The 22,704-nt window shown below is 37.9% G+C and overlaps 1 protein-coding gene and 2 long non-coding RNA genes across 4 annotated transcripts; all 3 read right to left on the bottom strand.

Annotated features, from left to right (window-relative positions):
- Positions 1-2,218: 2,218 nt before the first annotated feature.
- Positions 2,219-4,565, bottom strand: LOC130592130 (uncharacterized). Its single transcript, XR_008970319.1, has 4 exons — positions 4,537-4,565; positions 4,397-4,430; positions 3,804-3,861; positions 2,219-2,486 (listed from the first exon to the last, which is right to left on the bottom strand). It is a non-coding gene; the product is annotated as an uncharacterized LOC130592130 (long non-coding RNA).
- A 4,193-nt stretch (positions 4,566-8,758) lies between these two features.
- On the bottom strand, positions 8,759-9,809 carry LOC130589443 (uncharacterized). The gene is made up of 2 exons (XM_057390704.1): positions 9,349-9,809; positions 8,759-9,248 (listed from the first exon to the last, which is right to left on the bottom strand). Exons 1-2 carry the CDS (start codon positions 9,807-9,809, stop codon positions 8,759-8,761), a joined length of 951 nt encoding a protein of 316 aa, XP_057246687.1.
- Positions 9,810-10,373: 564 nt separating this feature from the next.
- On the bottom strand, positions 10,374-12,730 carry LOC130592083 (uncharacterized). 2 transcript variants are annotated; one of them, XR_008970255.1, is made up of 4 exons: positions 12,693-12,728; positions 12,551-12,584; positions 11,949-12,006; positions 10,374-10,625 (listed from the first exon to the last, which is right to left on the bottom strand). It is a non-coding gene; the product is annotated as an uncharacterized LOC130592083 (long non-coding RNA). The 2 variants fall into 2 exon arrangements; XR_008970254.1 differs by having other exon boundaries at positions 12,551-12,730.
- Positions 12,731-22,704: the final 9,974 nt, after the last annotated feature.

Raw genomic sequence — 22,704 nt, 5'->3', positions numbered from 1 at the left:
ATATTATTGGTCTTTATGGGAAAATAAAAGTATTTGAAGATAAGATAACATACCCATAATTATTGAATTCAGTATCTGATAAACAAATAGAAAAACCCACAATTAGATCACGTTATCTTAAAATGACAATTGCGTATCTTAAAACACAAACCAAATAATTTGAATAAAGTAAATTTATGATGAATACCTTTTTTAAAATATGATAATTCATTTAATATCTTCTATGATAATTGTTCTTTTTAAGTGACCATCAATCTTATATTTATCTTTTATCACCATTTTAATAACAATTTTGATGGTATATGCTAGATCACTAACAAAAAATAGATGCAGTCTAAACTTGGGATGATGATGGATCTTGCACCTGAATCTAGATCTTAAATTTCAGAACTATTGGATCCGGCCGGATTCGAGTCCTATTGCCATATTACGAATCCGGGTCTAACCTAGGAACCAGATCCATAGATCCGTCTTTTGATGAAAAAACTAGTTGGGCTGGCAGGGGTGTATGGTTCTTACTCGAACTCTCTAGCACACCTAACTCTTAGGGGGTGTTTCATTCATATAGTGGTGTGGGTATGGAATCAATTGAAATCAAGGTGATATAGATTTGGAACTTGATACCTAACATCATGTGTTTGGTTTTATTTTAGAATGAAAATTTGTATCCTATTTTACACCTAAAGGTATTGGTATGAGCCAAACTCACCTCTTCCCTTGGATTTCTAAACCACATACCTTATGGGTTTGAGGTATGGGTTTTAAATCTATCAAATTATTAAACAAACACTAGGTATGAGTTTTGTTCATTCTAAACTCATACCTCATAACAGCAGCACGATCACTCGCTCGTCGGTATGACAATCCCTTTCTCCATCTACAACTACCAGCATAGAGATGACCAACAGTGCGGGCCAATCCAGCCCAGCCCACCTCGTAGGCCGTGTGGGTTGGGCCCGTGAAAAGCCCGATCCAACCCAACTCGAATCGTGAAATTGGTGGGTGGGTCGTGGGCCAGATTTCTTGAGCCCTACCCACTAGTGCCCGCTACTAAAATCACCCAGTCTGGACCACGAAACCGGTCTCGCCCGGCCCATGAACCGGACCAGTCCAGTCCAAGTATGTATTGAACCAAATTGTGTATATTTTAATCAAGTTGTATATATTTTTAATCAAATTGCATATATTATCATTCAATCAAATTTTAAAATAATGAAATTATTCATTAATATTAACAATTGTATATATTTTAATTTATTTTAAAGATTTTATGTAACAATAATGAATAATTTCAATGATTAAATAATTTTGAAAAAAAAAAATTCTCATGCCAGCCCGGTTCAGGCCCCTAGACCCACGAACCACTTTCCGAACCTTGAAAACTGGTAACAGATCGTTGTTGGCCAAGATTTTTCAGCCCGCGGACCAGGCCGCCCAACCCTTGAATTTCACGGTCCGGTTGTGGGCCGTGAAATCTCATCCCAACCCGCTACGACCCATGGTCCGGTCCCAACCAGTGGCCATCCCTACAACAACACCACCAATCTTACGCCCTAATTAGTGTTTATTTAATTTTAATTATTGTAATTTTTTAGATTTACAATATTTATAGAGTTCTGAATTTGTGGTATTGAGTTAGTTGAGATTTGTGATGCTCTTTTTCATTTCAATTGAGAAAATTTTTTATATTGAAGTGTGGTGAAATAGTACAATGTATGGTGGATCCGTTTTGGACTCGGATACGCAAGATCCGCAACATCTGGGTCTCATCCTATTTTATAATTGTATAAAATCTAACCTAACACGCACATTAATAAATAAAACGATCGGAACCTCCAGGGTATTCCCACGATCAACAAGTAGTTGTTACTAGGGATGGGCATGGATAGGGTCTAGGGTCTAACACATTCCCTTTTTTTGCCTAATTTTTAATAACATTTAACTTTCGATGGTGCTATGATTAGTAGGGTTTAGGCTCTGAGTCTAGTGTCTAAATAACAAAAATTGGAATTTTAGGATAAATATGAAAGATTTTCCTAAAATACAAAAGGCAAAAATAATACTAAATAAATCTAGGGTCCGAATGTAGAGTCTGAGTAGGTTATTGGTCTAAAATGTCAAGACCAAGTGTAACACCCCCACGACTCCTCCTTTTATAAACTAGGAGAAATTGCGGGAGTTGTTATGCCACGCATGATAATACGTAAGGCTAATCAGATAATACAGCGGAAGTCTTTTAAAATAAACTGGAAATACTTTAATACAATAGAAATAAGAAAGTATGTAAATGAATTACAAACTCCGAGACTATCCCATACTAGTCCCATATTCAAAAGTCAAACCTTGACCCCATTGGTCAAGTAAAGTCAAATATAAAATTCAAGATAACTTAAATAAGAAAGTACTCGTGTACTAAAACTCCCATCCGGATGCTTATGATTTCCATGCACATCAAGAACTTGTACCTGCAACTTCTTCTCTAAACTCTGCTCACCAAATGGATCATCACAGGGTTGTTGAGGAAAAACAACAACCAAAAGAAACAAAGAAACACATACATCAGCAACGCTGAGTACATAACACAACTAACTAATGCGAATAATAATGCATGCAATCCTCAATCACTTCGGCTTGCTCTTCTTACGACTCTACATGCGACAAGCATATAACTGAACTTACTAAATACTTTTTTTATTATTATTTAGCAATGAAGGGCACCGTCCTCCTCTTGGAGTCATACGGGCTACTATTTCTTGTGTAAGAGATCCCACACCTCTTACTAAAGTTCCATGAACTTTAAATAACTTGACTCGAGAATTTTAAGCTTGTTAGTAATGAACGAGGGTGAGAGTGAGCCTCTAGACTCAACATCTCAGAGATAAAGAATACGAGTGACACCTAGTCCATTCAAAGATCTTGAAAATTGGAATTCCATAACCTTGCTCGATAAAATAAAAGCATTAACATCGTCATGCTAAGCTATATGCAGGAGTATAGTTTCACACTAACTCCCCCCTTATGTTCAATACTCATGGGGGATCCATCCCAAGAGTTTTATTGCCAAAACCCATTATGTGAGACACAATCACAATAATACATCTAGCAAATAAATCAATTTCTTATCTTTCTTTAACAAGTGAATGCAACAAACACCATAATTAACTCAATTCTAAATTCTTTGAGACCTTGCTCATCTTATTACTTTAATGACTCCATGAGTCCTTTTTCTTACTTTCTTAAGGATCCATGATCCAATCAATTGAGTCATTGCTCAATGATTCAACTACTTGTGAGTCCTTGCTCAATAACTTTAACTAGTGAGACCTTGCTCAATAATTGAAACTTGTGAGACCTTGCTCAACAAAATATAACTTCTCATGAGACCTTGCTAAATAAAATATAAACTTCTAATGAGACCATGCTCAATAAAAATATAACTTCTAATGAGACCATGCTCAATAAATATAAACTTCTAATGAGACCTTGCTCAATAATAATAAACTTCTAATGAGACCATGCTCAATAAAATATATAACCTCAATGAGACCATGCTCAATAAAATATTCATAGGCAAGCCATAACTTCAAGAGTAACTTTAATAACTTTAATCATGCTCAAAAGCAATAATCATCAATCACATGCTTTTCAAATATAGGAATAACTCAAAAGTTCCATTCCTAGTCTCCTTTCTAGGTTCTCAACATACTCAAACAATTTCAAGGCATAAGCCTCTCCTTACTCCTCATGCTCAATAAAATATATATCCTTTGAAACTACTAAAGTCAAGGTCAAAGTGTATGTACCTTGATTACACAAAAATCAACAGTCAAAAGTTTGACTGGCTTTAATTATTCTTGAAACCTACCAACAATAAAGTACTATCAATTAGTACTTTCCAACAACAATTCAAAGCTACTTAATAATTAAAATCAGCATTTTAAATATATAATAAAGCTGATTTTTCTTACAATGCTTTAAAAACTATTTTTAAAGTCATAACTTGAAAACCTTTACTAGTAGGCAAAACCCACTACAAACTAATACTTAAAACTTCATAAAAATAATTATTTAACAACTTAATTGCTGCTGTAATTAATTAAAATAATAACAGAATTTTTTTTTTTTTTTTTTTTTATGTGGTTCGAAAACCACAACACAAAACTTAAACTTACCGGCGGCCACCACGAGCACCACCCGCACCACCATGACGCACAGTGGCAGGCGGCACTCACTGTGGCTCGCCGTCGCCACCACTGCTGGCGGTGGCCAGGCAGCACCTCGCCGGTGCCCAGCCGGCGCCCCACCGCGACGGTGGCCGGAAAAACTCAAGGGGGAGGGGGAGTCCGAAATTAAAGAGGAAGAAAAGAAAAGAAGAAAATAAATTCAGAAAAATAACCTTTCTACTTTCCTTTGGTACTTGCAAGATCTCCCTACAATTTTCAAAAACAAAACTAGATTAGAAGCTAGAATTATTGAAGAAATTCTTGAAGAACTTACTTGAAGAGAACAAGTTTGAGAGAAAAAGGAACTTCTTACTCCTTTTTGAAGAAAGTGGCTAGTGAAAATGATGGGAAACTTTAGGTTTCCTTTTTATAGTGGTAGCAATTTGGGTAAAAGACCAAAATGCCCTTACTCATCAAATTGCCAAAATACATTTGATGATCAATTTCCAAAATAATCTTCCTACTAATATTAATAAAATACTTTCTTGAAAATACTAAAATACTTCTTTGTGGAAATACTCAAATACTCTTTTGGTAAAATGACCAAAATACCCTTCTGCTCTTAAATACTGAAATTAAATAGCTTTAATAATTAAAATGATTAAAACTATTTAATTAAATATCTTAAAAATATGGGGGATTACAGTCTACCCCCTTAAAAGAAGTTTCGTCCCAAAACTTAAACAAAACCTCCTCTCTTATTAAACTTTCAACTTTGAAAACTTATGAGCATTACGCCCTAATATAATTGTTTCTTAAGAAGTAGCCAAATAATACGCTACTAAGTAAAACAAGTAGCCAAATAATACGCTACTGAGTAAAACAAGTAGCCAATAATACGCTACTGAATAAAACAAGTAGCCAAATAATACGCTACTGAATAAAACAAGTAGCCAAATAATACGCTACTTAATAAAACTTTTGCCTTGAATGTCAACTATGAAATGCTTACTTGTTTTGAAAAGTTTTCCTTGAAAACTCTAAAAATAGTGCACAAATGCAACAAATTCTTACTAATTTCTAGCAAAATGCGCGCACGCACTCTACCCCCTTAAAGGAGTTACGTCCCGGAACTCAACTCACCTAGTCGAAGAGCTCAGGATACTTCTTTCTCATCTCGTCTTCAGCCTCCCAGGTAGCCTCTTCGGTACGCTGGTTAGACCACAAAACCTTGAGTATCTTTATATCTTTATTTCTTGTACTCCTCACCTTAGAGTCCAAGATCTTTACTGGTCTCTCTTCAAAAGAAAGCGTCTCATCCACTTCTATAATCTCGGGATCTAATACGTGAGACTTATCGGGCACATATCTCTTTAGTTGGGATACATGGAACACATTATGCACCTTTCCCAAGTTATTTGGCAAATCTAAACGATAAGCCAATCTTCCAATTCTTTCAATGATGTCATACGGACCTATAAACTTCGGGCTAAGCTTTCCTTTTTGCCCAAAACGCATCACCCCTTTCATAGGTGACACCTTCAGTAAGACTTTCTCGCCTACTTGATATTCGCTATCTCTTCTATTCTGATCTGCATAGGCCTTTTGACGATCCTGGGCCGCCCTCATCTTCTCACGAATATACTCACTTGATTTACGGTATCTTCAATCATTTGCGGTCCCAAAGTAACCGTCTCGCTAATATCTTCCAGCACAATGGACTCGACATTTCGACCGTATAGACTTCAAAAGGAGCCATCTTAATGCTAGAATGGTAGCTATTGTTATATGAGAATTCTATTAAAGCCAACATCTCATCCCAAGTCTTAGGGTAATCTAAGGCACACGCCCTCAACATATCCTCGAGAGTCTGAATGGTTCTTTCCGATTGACCATCAGTTGCTGGATGAAAAGTTGTACTCTTAAGCACATCGGTCCCAAAAGCTTTCTGTAATGCCTCCCAAAAATGAGATAAGAATCTTGAATCTCTATCAGACACAATAGTGGAAGGAACTCCATGATGCCTCACCACTTGGTCTACATATACTTTACCACACTGTTCCATCGACCAATTGTCCTTCATTGGAACAAATTTTGCTACCTTAGTTAGTCTATCTACTATCACCCACACTTTGGTGAATCCTTTCGCTGTCTTGGGAAGACCTACAACGAAATCCATTGCTATGTCATCCCATTTCCACTCAGGCACTGGTAACGGTTGAATCGTCCCTTGAGGTCTCTTGTGTTCGCTCTTCACCTTCTGACAAGTCAAACACCTAGCAACAAATTCAGCTACTTCTCTTTTCATATTGTTCCACCAGAACATTAGCTTCAAGTCCTTATATAATTTATCCCCTCCAGGGTGGATAGAATAAGTCTGTTTGTGCCCTTCTTTCATCACTTTTTCTTTCAACTCGGTGCAACTTGACGGTATGCACCATCTTCCATTGAATCGGACACTTCCATCATCATGGATACTAAACTCCTTTGTCTTTTTCTCCTCGATCAGCTTCTTTATCTTCTCCATTTCCTCATTCCCTTCTTGAGCCTTTAAAATTTCTTCATTCAATTCTGACTGGATTGAAATGGCATTTAAGCATGCTTCCACTCCACTACTTCCAACAACTTCAATGTTGAGCTTCCTAAACTCGTCACACAACTTCTCTGGAAGTACCAAAGTACTTAAACTATGGCTAGACTTACGACTTAACGCGTCGGCAACGACGTTTGCCTTTCCTTCATGGTATAAGATCTCAATCATAGTCATTCACCAACTCTAACCATCTTCTCTGCCTCATATTCAAATCTTTCTGAGTATACAAATACTTCAGACTCTTGTGATCTGTATACAATTTCACCTTCACTCCATATAAGTAGTGTCGCCAAATCTTCAAAGCAAACACTATTGCGGCTAATTCTAGATCATGGGTTGGGTAATTCACTTCGTACGGTTTCAATTGCCTAGAAGCGTAGGCTATAACCTTTCGATTTTGCATCAACACACCCTAAACCATTTTTCGAAGCGTCACTATATACCTCCAACTCAGCATTCTCCTCTGGCAACGTCAAAATCGGAGCTGTAGTCAACAACTCCTTAAGCTTCTTAAAGGCTTTCTCACACTCCTCGGTCCATATGAACTTCGTATCCTTCTTCATGAGACTAGTCATTGGTTTAGCTACCCTCGAAAAGTCCTTCACAAAACGTCTATAGTAGCCAGCTAGACCCAAGAAACTCCTTATATCAGTAACATTCCTAGGTTTAGGCCATTCGCTCACTGCGGTTATCTTCGACGGATCTACGGAAATTCCCTTCTTTGACACAATGTGGCCAAGAAATGCCACTTCTTCCATCCAAAATTCGCACTTCGAGAACTTTGCGTAAAGCTGATTCTCCCTAATGTAGATAACACAATCCTCAAGTGCTCTTCATGCTCCTCCTTGTTCTTCGAATAGATAAGGATATCATCGATGAATACGACTACAAATTTGTCCAAATACTCTCGAAATACTCTATTCATAAGGTCCATAAACATCGCTGGTGCATTGGTTAAACCAAATGGCATCACGGTGAACTCATAGTGACCATACCTCGTCCTAAAGGCAGTCTTTGGTATGTCCTTCTCCCCAATCTGCAGTTGGTGATACCCTGACCTCAAGTCTATCTTTGAAAATATTCCAGCTCCTCTTAATTGATCGAATAGGTCGTCAATCCTCGGTAACGGATACTTATTCTTAATAGTCACCTTATTGAGATCTCTTAAATCGATACATAGCCTCAAGCTTCCATCCTTCTTCTTTACGAATAAAACAGGCGCTCCCCATGGGAATAACTAGGTCTAATGTACCCTTTCTCGAGTAATTCCTCTAGTTGCTTGTTGAGCTCCTTCATCTCTGCTGGAGCCATTCTATAGGGTGCTTTTGATATAGGGGCAGTTCCAGGAACTAAGTCTATGGTGAATTCTAACTCCCTCTGAGGTGGCATTCCCGGTATATCTTCCGGAAATACGTCTGGAAACTCATTCACCACTTTCACATGCTCTATCTTAAGCTTCTCTTCTTCCAACCTCTGCACATTACACAAGAATAAGGAGCTCCCTTCTGCACTTGCTTTACCAAACTTAGGGCTGAAATGATCTTAATTCTACCTTCTTGTGGTTTAGTCTTGAAAGTCACCTTTTTCCCATTCTTATTCCTCAATCTCACTTTTTGTTCTCCACAAAGAATCTCGGCTTTATACTCCTTAAGCCAATCCATTCCTAAAATATCTCAAGTCTTCCAATGGAAATCTATGAGGTTGGTTTCAAAGTCTACATCCCCAATTCTCACAAGGACGTTCTTCATATACTCTTGAGCAAGTTACTACTTCCCCAGATGGTAACATAATAGGAATTTCAACATCTCTAGGGTTTCCTAAGCCATATTTTGAACAACTAACTTTAACAAACAAACGAACGTTCGGCTCCTGAATCAAATAAAGCTTTAACAAAAGTGGAATTAATAGAAACATTACCCGTAACTACGTCCTTGACGTCTCAGCTTCTCCCTAGCACTTATGACATTCAACCTTGCAATGCAGCACACTAGGCCAGCTCCACTCAAACGGTCTTGTTGTTCCCATTTTGCCTGTTCCCACCTTGATAGTTGTTGCCTCCTGACTGGTTTCGATTACCCTGACCAAATTGGTTTCCGCTCTTTCCCTTGTCAGTCTTCAACTCAGGGTTCTTGGAGAAGCACTCATACTCTCGGTGACCCAATTTGTGGCAGTAGTTACACTCCACCAGCTTTCCTTCACAATCCTTTCCAGGATGATTGTAGGGGCACCTCTTGCAGAAATACACGCGTTCGTCTCCTTTCTTTCCCTTATTAGAACCATTTCCACCTTTTTGTGGTTGAAACTGGCCTCCATTCCTTTGGCCATTAGATTGTCCTCCTTGGTGAAAGTTATTTTGAGGCTTGAACTTTTTGTCGTTCCTCTGGAAATTCTGACTAGGATTTTCCTTCCTCTTGTTGTTTGAGCTCTCAACTCCAGCTTGTTTCAAATAGGAACCTAAATGAGCAGCTCTATCATACACTTCCTCTAAGGTCCTGAAAGTTGAACCTCCTAGCCCAAGCTTCACCTCAAGACTAAGTCCAGTCTCGAACCTAATAGCCTTTCTTTCCTCAGTGGTACTAACTCGGAGCAAACTTCATCAATCCTACAAACTTCTCATAGTACTGCTCCACAGTCATGTCACCTTGCTTCAACTCATCAAACTCAGTGGCCTTTTGCCTCCTCAAGAAATTGGGATAAAATTTCTCCTTCATAGCTACTCCGAAAGCCTTCCAATCAAAGTCAGGCCTTGCCATTAACGTCTCCTTATGCTGCGACCACCAAAAGTCAGCTTCCTCCTTAAGGTAATATGCAGCTATAGCTACTTTCCTATTATCTGGACATTGGATAGCATCGAATAGCTTCTCAAAATCCCTAACCCAGTTCTCAAGCTTAACAGGATCGCCCTTCCCATCATAAGAAGGCGGTTTACTATCACTAACCCTCTTAAACCAATCAACAGACTTCTTCTTCGAAGGACCTCTTCTAGCTAAATTCGTAGTCACTCGGACTAAATTCCTCAGTTGAGCATAATTTCTAGCGTTTCTATCGGCCATTGATCTGCCAAAGAAAAAAAATTGACTCAAAAATCGCTTATTGACCCTCAATATAGGCCAAAAATACTAAGCAAATGCCACGCTGACATTTAATTCACAATCTCCTTTCTAAGGAACTTTTACACTAACTCTCTTACTAGAGTAGTAGATTAGAGCAAAACTAGCACTTTTTCGTAGTCATACTACACCTTTAAGTCCAAACTGGACTCCATGCAAGTAGAAAATACCAATCACGTTGCAATCAAACACTTAGTCACATAAAACACATCAAAAGTGCTACTAGAACTTAGTGCACTTACTAATCTAAGACACATAAAGACTTAGTGACTAATGTGACGCAATGTACATATGCATATGCAATTCCCTTCCTTTTTTGCAATTCGACATTGAAATACTTTTAAGTTCGAAAACTTTTTGTAAGATAAGGTAATATAAACCTTAGAGCTCTGATACCACTTTGTAACACCCCCACGACTCCTCCTTTTATAAACTAGGAGAAATTGCGGGAGTTGTTATGCCACGCATGATAATACGTAAGGCTAATCAGATAATACAGCGGAAGTCTTTTAAAATAAACTGGAAATACTTTAATACAATAGAAATAAGAAAGTATGTAAATGAATTACAAACTCCGAGACTATCCCATACTAGTCCCATATTCAAAAGTCAAACCTTGACCCCATTGGTCAAGTAAAGTCAAATATAAAATTCAAGATAACTTAAATAAGAAAGTACTCGTGTACTAAAACTCCCATCCGGATGCTTATGATTTCCATGCACATCAAGAACTTGTACCTGCAACTTCTTCTCTAAACTCTGCTCACCAAATGGATCATCACAGGGTTGTTGAGGAAAAACAACAACCAAAAGAAACAAAGAAACACATACATCAGCAACGCTGAGTACATAACACAACTAACTAATGCGAATAATAATGCATGCAATCCTCAATCACTTCGGCTTGCTCTTCTTACGACTCTACATGCGACAAGCATATAACTGAACTTACTAAATACTTTCTTTTATTATTATTTAGCAATGAACGGGCACCGTCCTCCTCTTGGAGTCATACGGGCTACTATTTCTTGTGTAAGAGATCCCACACCTCTTACTAAAGTTCCATGAACTTTAAATAACTTGACTCGAGAATTTTAAGCTTGTTAGTAATGAACGAGGGTGAGAGTGAGCCTCTAGACTCAACATCTCAGAGATAAAGAATACGAGTGACACCTAGTCCATTCAAAGATCTTGAAAATTGGAATTCCATAACCTTGCTCGATAAAATAAAAGCATTAACATCGTCATGCTAAGCTATATGCAGGAGTATAGTTTCACACTAACTCCCCCCTTATGTTCAATACTCATGGGGGATCCATCCCAAGAGTTTTATTGCCAAAACCCATTATGTGAGACACAATCACAATAATACATCTAAAATAAATCAATTTCTTATCTTTCTTTAACAAGTGAATGCAACAAACACCATAATTAACTCAATTCTAAATTCTTTGAGACCTTGCTCATCTTATTACTTTAATGACTCCATGAGTCCTTTTTCTTACTTTCTTAAGGATCCATGATCCAATCAATTGAGTCATTGCTCAATGATTCAACTACTTGTGAGTCCTTGCTCAATAACTTTAACTAGTGAGACCTTGCTCAATAACTTGAAACTTGTGAGACCTTGCTCAACAAAATATAACTTCTCATGAGACCTTGCTAAATAAAATATAAACTTCTAATGAGACCATGCTCAATAAAATATAAACTTCTAATGAGACCATGCTCAATAAAATATAAACTTCTAATGAGACCTTGCTCAATAATATATAAACTTCTAATGAGACCATGCTCAATAAAATATATAACCTCACATGAGACCATGCTCAATAAAATATTCATAGGCAAGCCATAACTTCAAGAGTAACTTTAATAACTTTAATCATGCTCAAAAGCAATAATCATCAATCACATGCTTTTCAAATATAGGAATAACTCAAAAGTTCCATTCCTAGTCTCCTTTCTAGGTTCTCAACATATACTCAAACAATTTCAAGGCATAAGCCTCTCCTTACTCCTCATGCTCAATAAAATATATATCCTTTGAAACTACTAAAGTCAAGGTCAAAGTGTATGTACCTTGATTACACAAAAATCAACAGTCAAAAGTTTGACTGGCTTTAATTATTCTTGAAACCTACCAACAATAAAGTACTATCAATTAGTACTTTCCAACAACAATTCAAAGCTACTTAATAATTAAAATCAGCATTTTAAATATACTAATAAAGCTGATTTTTCTTACAAATGCTTTAAAAACTATTTTTAAAGTCATAACTTGAAAACCTTTACTAGTAGGCAAAACCCACTACAAACTAATACTTAAAACTTCATAAAAATAATTATTTAACAACTTAATTGCTGCTGTAATTAAATTAAAATAATAACAGAATTTTTTTTTTTTTTTTTTTTTACATGTGGTTCGAAAACCACAACACAAAACTTAAACTTACCGGCGGCCACCACGAGCACCACCCGCACCACCACCGACGCAGCAGTGGCAGGCGGCACTCATTGTGGCTCGCCGTCGCCACCACTGCTGGCGGTGGCCAGGCAGCACCTCGCCGGTGCCCAGCCGGCGCCCCACCGCGACGGTGGCCGGAAAAACTCAAGGGGGAGTGGGAGTCCGAAATTAAAGAGGAAGAAAAGAAAAAGAAGAAAATAAATTCAGAAAAAATAACCTTTCTACTTTCCTTTGGTACTTGCAAGATCTCCCTACAATTTTCAAAAACAAAACTAGATTAGAAGCTAGAATTATTGAAGAAATTTCTTGAAGAACTTACTTGAAGATGAACAAGTTTGAGAGAAAAAGGAACTTCTTACTCCTTTTTGAAGAAAGTGGCTAGTGAAAAAGATGGGAAACTTAAGGGTTTCCTTTTTATAGTGGTAGCCAATTTGGGTAAAAGACCAAAATGCCCTTACTCATCAAATTGCCAAAATACATTTGATGATCAATTTCCAAAATAATCTTCCTACTAATATTAATAAAATACTTTCTTGCAAATACTAAAATACTTCTTTGTGGAAATACTCAAATACTCTTTTGGTAAAATGACCAAAATACCCTTCTGCTCTTAAATACTGAAATTAAATAGCTTTAATAATTAAAATGATTAAAACTATTTAATTTAATATCTTAAAAATATGGGGGATTACACCAAGACCCAAAAGTTCACTTGGACCCAGACCTGGACCCAGTCTCTTAAAGTCCAAAAATAATTAGGCACATACCCTTAATTAGGATTGGGTCTCATAGGATACAATTAGGGTCTTGAACCCATATCCATGCTCATCCCTAGTTGTGACTACAAAATTTATTGGTTAGTGATGGGAACTACATACCGATTCATGTTTAAGGCCACACTGCTGCTCCATCGATCCTCCTCCTCCCCCTTCCCCCCCTCCCTTTCACCTTCCGATTATTTTCGTACGAGGATATATAATTATTAGGAGATGTTACGACAAGCTTAGAATGACTTGACTTATACCGCCTCTACCTCTTTTGCAGATCACGCAAGCCCATCATCTCCTTTGCTGCTTTCTCTAGCTTCATCTACAATTCTACATGGTATAATCGTTTTTGCTGATCTTATCTCGAGTATTTGAGTTTCTTGAAAATAGTTACCTTATTCCTTGTAATTATTGTCGATGAATGCTCATTTTTTCAAGGAAAAATTGATTTAAAAAGTCCCAACTATGGGCGTCTTGACAAAAACAGTCCCAACTATCGTTTTTTATGGTTCAGTCCCAACTTTAATCCCTCCTTTACACTTGTGGTCCAAGTCGACTGATGACTTGCTAAACCGGTAAAAAAACCCTATTTTCCTTTTCTTTCTCTTTTGTTTTACCTGTTTCTTCCACCTCTTCATTCAGTCTTTTTCTCTCCTCCTTCCTCCCCTTCCCCTACTACGGTACTACCCCTCCTCTTCCCTCTCCCTTCCACCCAAATGACAACCTCTCTTTCACACCCGAAACCCGAAGCCTGTGCTACCAGCGCGGTCACTATTGGTTGCTGGTGATGGGTCGCGCAAACCTTGGTCTCGTCTCTCTCTCTCCTTTAGCCGCTGCTTCGGGGGTGGGGAAAGTCTTTCGGGTGCAGGGGAGGTGGGGGAAGGGGAAGCGTTTCAGAGCCTGGGGATATATGGCGGGGGCAGAGGAGGGGAAAGAGAAGGTGGGGGAAGGGGAGGGCAGTGGAGGGAAAGGGTTCCGTAGCAGGGGGATGCGTGGTAGGGGAGGGCTGACTGCGGTAGGGGAAAAGGGAGGGTTGTGGAGGGGAAGGGTTTCGAGGCAGGGATGGCTGGGGATGCGTCGCTGACAAGGGATGGCTGGGGAAGGGTGGCTGGGAATGCGTGGCTGGGAGGGGTGGCAGGGGGCTGGTTGGGGAGGGGTGGTTGGTGGCAGAGGAGAGGAGGAGGGAGTAGTGAAGGAAGGATGGAGAAAGAAGATTGAAAAAATATTAAAAAAAAATGGCAAATTACCTGCTACAGCAGGTTTTTTACGTGCTGGGACTACTATTGTAAAACACCCTTCAAAGCTGGGACTGAACAATAAAAAAACGATAGTTGAGACTATTTTTATCAGGACGCTCATAATTGAAACTGATTAAATCAATTTTTCTTTTTTGATTCGGAAAATATATTAGACTATCACTTATATATTCCGATCCTTTTTTCTATAATATACATGCAAATTTATGTATCTTCACTATCTTGAGTAATGAGTAGCATGGGCGGATCATTTGGCTCTCGTGGGGCGCAAGAGCATCCCCTTTTTCTAAAATTTTGATCAAGCTTTTAGGTTTAATCTAATATTAAAAATAAAATACACTCATTTTTGCACCCACATTCCCAAAAGATATAAGCCATGAGTTACTAAAAGATAGCATACCAAAAGCACATGTTATGATATTGTGCACATTTACTTAACGTGAAAGCCCGGAAAAAATAGCACAATGTACAAGTAATTCCCCCCCCCCTAGTGGTGTCAAAACAGGTTAGTAAACAGGTTCTGGGTATACCCACGGCGAACCAGGTCAGATCCGGACAGGTCAGGATTCTGATTGTCAGTGCCCCGGGTCATGACTGGTCAGGTTTTGTTCAACTGGGTCGAACACATTTGAATCATTGGATTTCCGGGTGCCGGACAGGTCTGAACGTTCCGTTTCCAAGTCGATCCATTTCCGGGTATAATCGCCCTTTGATATTTTTTTAGCCGGGTTTGCGAAGGTCGTATTTAGGTTCCATGTACGATTGAGTTAAGTGAAATGTACTCGGGTTGAATTAGTAATGACCTTAGTTCGATCATTGTGAAACATCGGGTCCATTCGCTATTGAACGCCAATTCAACTTCGGGTAACTCCTGGTCGGGTCATCTTGATTTTGTTATGTATTTTGTAAACGAATCATATTAATAAAAGTATTAACATTGATATATATATATATATATATGTATACATATGTGTGTGTGCGATAAATACGAGGATGACAACGAAAAATCAATAAAAACACTATATTGATTACCGTGATGTTTAATGTATTCTTTTAGTCAACTCTTATTTCTAATAATCAACTGCGTAAAACGACTCTATGAGTAAAGGAGTAGAACGACTCTTCATATATTTTAATATTATATATTATAACCAACGACAATAATAACGAGTATACGATCAATTCCAAACTTTATATAAATGGTTTATTATTATAAGCATTATGATTGATATATAAGTTTGTAAATAGATATGATGGTAATGAGAACAATACTACAAATAAACATCAAATGAAAATGATAATAGTTAATCATAAGAACATGTAACAAGTAACAACCATAAGTTAAGTAAAATAGTTAATCATAACTTATTAAAATAAGTTAACTATTAACAATAACAACCATAAGTTAAGTAAAATAGTTAACAAGTAGTAACTTGTTAACATTTAACAACCATATAGTTTAATACTAGTATAAGATTAACAACAATAACACTCCCTTGTCTTTATAAGCTATAAGATTATTTAAGTTAATTGTTTTTATATTATACTATAGTTTAATACTAGTATAGTATTTGTGGTCTTCTCTTAACTTTGTATATATATGTAAACGAATCGTATTAATAAAAGTATTAAGATCAACATATATATACATATGTGTGTGTGCGCGATTAATATGTGGGTAATAACGAAAAACTAATAGAAACACTATATTGAATATCTTGATGTTTAGTGTGTTCTCTTAGTCAACCCTTATTTCGACTCTAAGTATGTTATAATATTATAACAAATGACAATCATACATTCAAATGTTTACAACGACGGTTCATATGATACTTAAGTGATTATAACGAGGGTTTATATGTTGCACCAATAATAATAAACATAACAACATAGCCCCAAATCATATTTAAGTGATTTGAAGTTAATCGTCTTTAAGTTAAAGTCATTATATGAAACATACTTAAATGATTTGAAGTTAATCGTCTTTCAGTTAAAGTCATTATGAAACTCAAACATCTAATCTGAGGGAAAGATGTTTTTATTGAATGAGATTAATGTATCAATGTAAGTCGATAAGTTTCATTAAACTATATATTCATTTTGAAACACAAAACATCTACTTGAATCGAAACAAGTTGTTATGAAATAGTAGCAATAATATTGATAATAATAGTAATAATAAAGATTATAATAATAACGATATTAATTATCAATTATCATTGCTAAATTTATTATTATTGAATATAAAAATCGAAATCTCCATCAAATTTTGATAACGAACATAAAAAGTAAAATTGATAGATTTGAGTATAATATCTTATCTCATCTATAGATCAAATGGGTAAACATGTGAAATCCAACAAAAAAGAAATCACTCTATCCTAACCATTGACCAAATCAAATCTATGGCTAAAACCTCACTAACACACCCACACACGGATCACCATTCTCAACCATTGGATACAAACTAAAATCAATGATCTATTCCGATCCCCTTCTCCATATATAAACCTTACTCCCTTATCTAAACCCTTAATTAACTCCTCTTCTATATTTCATCCGCCTCTTTTTATTTGGATTGTCCAGGAGAGAGAAAGGGAGGCTCGAAGGGGAGGAAGTTAGCAGCGCTGAAGGATAAGGGGGTGGGCCGGTTGTTCGACGGCGGTAGGTGGTGCTGCTGTGTTTATCAGTGGTGGTCGAAAAGTGGAGAGTAGTGGTTGTGCTAGTGGTTGTCGGTGGCTGAAGAAAACAGAGAAAATAAAGATTGAATTTTTCTTCCAATTCTCCTAATTGATTTTATTTTCTGGGTTTTGTTTGTTGATTTGTGATGAAATTTCGAACTCAAACTCTCTTATTTATAGTTGAATGGCTAACTCAGGATATGTATTTTCAGATTTAAAATTTTTCCAAACCATTAGCATCCATGGATTTCAAGAAATCAAGAAGCTTTACCTATTGTTTTTCTGAATTTCGTGGGTTAAGTGTGGTTGAGAGAGTAAATCTCTTCTGCTCTTAATTTCTAGTTGATAGTTTGTGAGGTAAGTGAGATGTTTAGCTTCTTTTGCTTTTGCTTACAAAGTATGGAGGAGGAGGTTATCCTTGCTTTTGCTTTTTTACACGTATGGATGAGGAGGAGGAAGATGAAGTTATTTTCTTTTTCTTTTTCTATTTTGGAGATGTTGGTGTTGGATTAATTGAGCTTATGGGTTTGGGCTCATGGACTTGGACAAAGGAGCATCATAATTTCATGGACTTGGACAAAGGAGCATCATAATTTGTTATTATACTCAAATTACTTACAAAGTTGACTATAAAATTTTAATAGTTTGATTTATAAACTTCATTATCAATAAATATTTAATACCTTTTTCACATATCTTAGAAATCGAGTTAACTACCCAATAAGGACCTAAACTATGCGAATTTTTTCTAACAAGGACCTCAACAATTTTTTTGATCTACTAAGGACCTCAAATTAACCATGGTTACATTTTCCATCCAATAGGTTACATTTCTATCCAATTTTATTAACTTTGTTTATGTTTTGTTTAAAAAATTAAAAAGATCCCACCAACTCAATTATTCTTTATCGCTCTCCATCTTCCTCCTAATTTGATGTTAACTCTTTTTTTTTCATAAAACTATGAGTATTTTTGTCAAATTAGTACTTTAAGATACATTCAACTTTTGTCTTCATTCCAGAAGGTTACAATTGTTCACGTCTATCGGGAAGCCAACCGGGTTGCGGATTACCTCTCAAAGATTAGGCACCATCTCCAAAATCCATCTCAATTAGTTGATGTTCAGTCCGATATGTTTTTCAATTATTTAGTTACTTTAGATAGTTTAGGGTATACTCTTGAAAGAAGAGTTCCCTAAACTTTACTTGTATCTTTTCAAAAAAAAAAAGATAAAATTTTGAAAAATACTGTTATACCAGTATCACCATTTTTTAAAAATGCCCACATTGCGAGAGGATACATTTTAAAATTTGCACTATCAATGGAAAAAATTAGGCTAAAGAGGAAAAAAAATTTAACTTTTAGGATAAATTTTGGATTTGTAAAGATGGTGGATGAGAGCTACGACCTACACAAACATGATTATTTTAAGAGAGAGACAAAGGGTTGGACGGTTGTGTAGGGTCTGATTAGTAATTACCAAATGAGTATTTTAAAATATAACTTCTCGCAGTAATTACCAAAGGGTAAAGAATTGAGAGAGATATAATTATCGATTCTTTAGAGTTATTCTGAGACAATTACTCTAAGAATATATAAGATGTAAATAGAGGTGAATATATAACATTAGCTAAAGGGCTTATATGGTCAATGAAGATTTATTAAATTATAAGTAGTCCAAATTTTAAGAAATACTCATATGATTAAAGAAAATCTTTGAAAATACACACATGTCATAATTTTTTAAAATATGTTCATGTGATTAAATAATGTATCTTAAAGTACCAATCTGATAAAAATACTCATAGTTTTATGGAAAAAAAAGTTAAAGTCAAATTAAGAGGAATATGGAAAGAGATAAAGAATAATTGAGTTGGTGGGGCCATTTCAATTTTTTAAAACAAAAAGAAAACAAAGTTAATAATATTGGATGGAAAATGTAACCATAGTAGATATGAGGTCCTTAGTAGATCAAAAAAATTGTTGAGGTTCTTGTTGGAAAAAACTCTCATACTTTAGGTCCTTGCTAGGTAGTTAACTCCTTAGAAATCCAAATATAATAAAAATTAACTTAGTGATTTTGGTTGACTTGTAATTAATAATAAATTAATTTGGTTACAAATCAATTTTGGTTGAGTTAAGTTTGATTTTTAATTAAAATTTGTCAAGTTTAACTCAATTTTTGTTCATTTAGTTTTAGTAAAAATAATTTATAATAATTGAATTAATAATTTTATGGTGTTTAGTCGTCCAAATTGGTTGGTTTGAAAAATTGGATCAAATAAGACGGATCTTATTTTATTTAGTTAACATAAATTAAGAGAGTAATGTACACAAATAATTCAAAAATAAATGAAAATAAAAATATAAACCAATACATGATGATAAAAGTGTAACCCTCAAATAGTCAAATTGAATGTAATTTAATTATAAAATATAAGCAAATTTATAAATTAACATATTTAAATGATTTTGTAGATATAAAAAAATAATTGAATTTTAGTAATATGTTGTTGAGTACGGTCGGGTTCGGGTTTGAAAGCAGGTCTGTTTGATCAGGTCAGGATATAATCTTGCCGGGTGTCGGTCAGGTCTGGGTAATCCCAGGTCAGGTTTCGATCAGGTCTGGGGACTGACCCTCACAGGTCGAACCAGGTTCAAGTCAGGTCAGAATCAGGTTGACCCAGCGGTCAGATCTGTTTTTGACACCACTACCCCCCCTATTAGGAGTAAGAATAATCTTGGTGTACCACGTGATTGATCAGTGATGTGCACCGGTTCAGGTTAGGTCTGGACAGAATTTTTCCGGTCCGGTTCGGTTTGATCTTGGACCTGTGGGATCGGAATTTTTTTTTCAAAATTTTTTTTATTTTATTTAAATGTATATTTATAAATTAAATACATTAAATAATAATAATTTTAATAACAATAATCTTAAGGTAATAAATAGTAGTAGATTTTAAACTTTCTAACTTTCTACTCTCTTCGTTTCAAAATATAAGCCACGCACGATGTTCAAAGTTGAACTTTGACCGTTAGTTACTCTCAAATTACGTGGATAAAAAATTTAAAAAATTAATGTTATCATATTATTTTTATAATTTTTATATATCATATTATGAGAGATATTTGTGGTCAAAATAAATTTTTGTAAAGCATGAATGCTTTATATTTTGAAACAGATAGAGTGCCTTTTTAAACTTTTATTAACCTATATTTGTTTTCCTAAAAAAAATGAAAATTTCCGTCCAACTGGTCCAGACCAAAAACTCGGAATCAATTTTTTTTGTGGATCGAGGACTGGACCGGAATCTTCGATCTAGTCCGATCCAAATTTCGGTTCGGTCCAAATTCGGTCAGCTTTTTCGCTTCTCATGTCCTTTGTAGTGTATGATTCACAAAGTGGGAAGCAACCACGTCTCCTTGGGGAACCAAATTGCAACCATATGTGGAAAATGTAAAACATTTTCAATTTAATCTTTGTAACTATTCACATATCAAGTGGCATTTTCGTAATAAATCTAAAAGAACATATTATTGCACTAATTAGATATATTATCTATAATTTAGTGTTTGTATTTGTACAAAAAGCTTAACTTTGAAAAGTAATATAAGATAATATTTTGAGTTTATTATGAAAATGGACCGTGGCGCGGACTTTTCCCTTTCCCGGTGGCTCGGGTCTCTCGCATCGGACCGTGGCCGGCTAGGCTGCGGGTCTCGATTAGAACGAGAGTTGTCCCTCTGAGAGCGGACGACCGTGCGCTCCCTGGGCTCATGCTGATTGAGCGGGACGACTTGTTGTGGTTGCCTCTGCTGAAGCATGACCATCATGTCCATCATACCCTTTTGGAATGTCTCTTGGAGCTGAGCCGTGATAAGGGCCAGGTCAGACGCGAAGAGCGGCTGAGGCTCCACATGCTGGATATGCTGGGATACTGACCGAGGGTCCAAAGTTTGGACGGTAGGGGACCTCCGAGCCGGTGAAGGTGTCTGCTCGGCCTCTCGGTTATGGGCAGGCGAATGGCCTCGCTCCGGTCGGGGTATTGGGGGATCCCGATTATGCGCGGGCGAGTGGCCTCTCTCTGGCCGAGAGACCTGCTCCGAGGCCGGCTTGCCACGAGTGTTTTTTGTTGGTGCCATGATCAATTGGCGTTCTGAGCTGAGTAGCTGAATGAGTAAATCTGAGTGAGTGGTGGCGAAGTAACTTTTTGTACTATCCCCACAGACGGCGCCAAACTGTTTCTGTCTAGAAATTAAGGGTTGCGATTCCTTTGCTTAGGGAATACCGGGTCAGATTCGAATGTCCTGAGTCCAAAGTCCGTACGCCGGAATCCTGCAAAAGTAACGGTTAGACTGCCCCGGGGGTTGTTCCGGGATCGCCTCTCCGACGCTCAAGTCAGTGATCAAGCTTAGAGAGATAAAGTCTAGAGAGAGATGCTCTGGTTTGTTAGGTAAGAATTCAATACCTTCTCATTGATGATGGGGTTGAGTATTTATAGTGCTTGAGATATCCCAACTGTAGGCCAGCTGGGGGGCACTGACAGCTGGAATGCACCATCACAGGTGGGGCCCACTGGAGGCTCTAAGGCATTTATTGGGCTGGATTATCCTTGGTAAGCTTAAACCAGGAAATAAGCCCAAACAATTAGCCCCACGCCAGGAATGGGAAATATCGAGGCCCTGCTGAAATCTTTCCCGTTCGTGGCGGAACCTAGACAGTTTGGAACCCAGGTTGCCCTGCTTCTCAGGCAGGAAAGGAGGGTGCGTGCCGACCCAGTCTCCTCAAGGAGGAGGGAGGCAAGAGTGCCGACCCGGTCTCCTCAAGGAGAGGGGTGGCTTGAGTGCCGACCCGGTCTCCTCGAGAAGAAGGGTGGCTTGAGTGCCGACCCAGTCTCCTCAAGGAGGAAGGAGGCAGGAGTGCCGACCCGGTCTCCTCAAGGAGAGGGGTGGCTTGAGTGCCGACCCGGTCTCCTCGAGGAGAAGGGTGGCTTGAGTGCCGACCCAGTCTCCTTAAGGAGAGGGGTGGCTTAAGCGCCGACCCGGTCTACTCAAGGAGAGGGTTGGCTTGAGTGCCGACCCGGTCTCCTCGAGGAGAAGGGTGGCTTGAGTGCCGACCCAGTCTCCTCAAGGAGAGGGGTGGCTTAAGCGCCGACCCGGTCTACTCAAGGAGAGGGGTGGCTTGAGTGCCGACCCGGTCTCCTCGAGGAGAAGGGTGGCTTGAGTGCCGACCCAGTCTCCTCAAGGAGAGGGGTGGCTTAAGTGCCGACCCGGTCTCCTCGAGGAGAAGGGTGGCTCGAGTGCCGACCCGGTCTCCACAAGGAGAGGAGTGGATCAAGTGCCGACCCGGTCTCCTCAAGGAGAGGGGTGGCTTGAGCGCCGACCCGGTCCCCTAAAGGAGAGGAGTGGCTTGAGTGCCGACCCGGTCTTCTCCAAGGAAGGTGGGGTCAGTCCGAGCCGGTATTCTCATTTGCTTAGTCAGCCAAGGAGGGCCTCCAAGGACCAAGCTAGGTGGACGCGGCTCGGATGAGGGGCCAATGAGCCCCATGCTTGTCCGAGCCGGTGCCTGCTCTCGCTAAGTCTATCTGGGACTTAGGAGACTTACTCAACCAAGGAGGAGTGCCTCCAAGGGCCGAGCTAGGTGGACGCGGCTCGGATGAGGGGCCA

This window comes from Beta vulgaris, chromosome 7 (genome assembly GCF_026745355.1).
Source record: "Beta vulgaris subsp. vulgaris cultivar EL10 chromosome 7, EL10.2, whole genome shotgun sequence".
In the NCBI taxonomy this organism is placed as follows: domain Eukaryota; kingdom Viridiplantae; phylum Streptophyta; class Magnoliopsida; order Caryophyllales; family Amaranthaceae; genus Beta; species Beta vulgaris.
This window is presented reverse-complemented; position numbering and strand designations above follow the sequence as displayed.

What these genes read in the sequence shown, in the direction of transcription:
- LOC130589443 (XM_057390704.1), bottom strand. Translation starts at nt 9,809, where the DNA reads ATGGCCGATAGAAACGCTAGAAATTATGCTCAACTGAGGAATTTAGTC. An exon ending in AAGTTTGTAGGATTGATGAA is followed by an intron (nt 9,249 to 9,348) that starts GTTTGCTCCGAG and finishes TTCAACTTTCAG; the next exon opens with GACCTTAGAGGAAGTGTATG.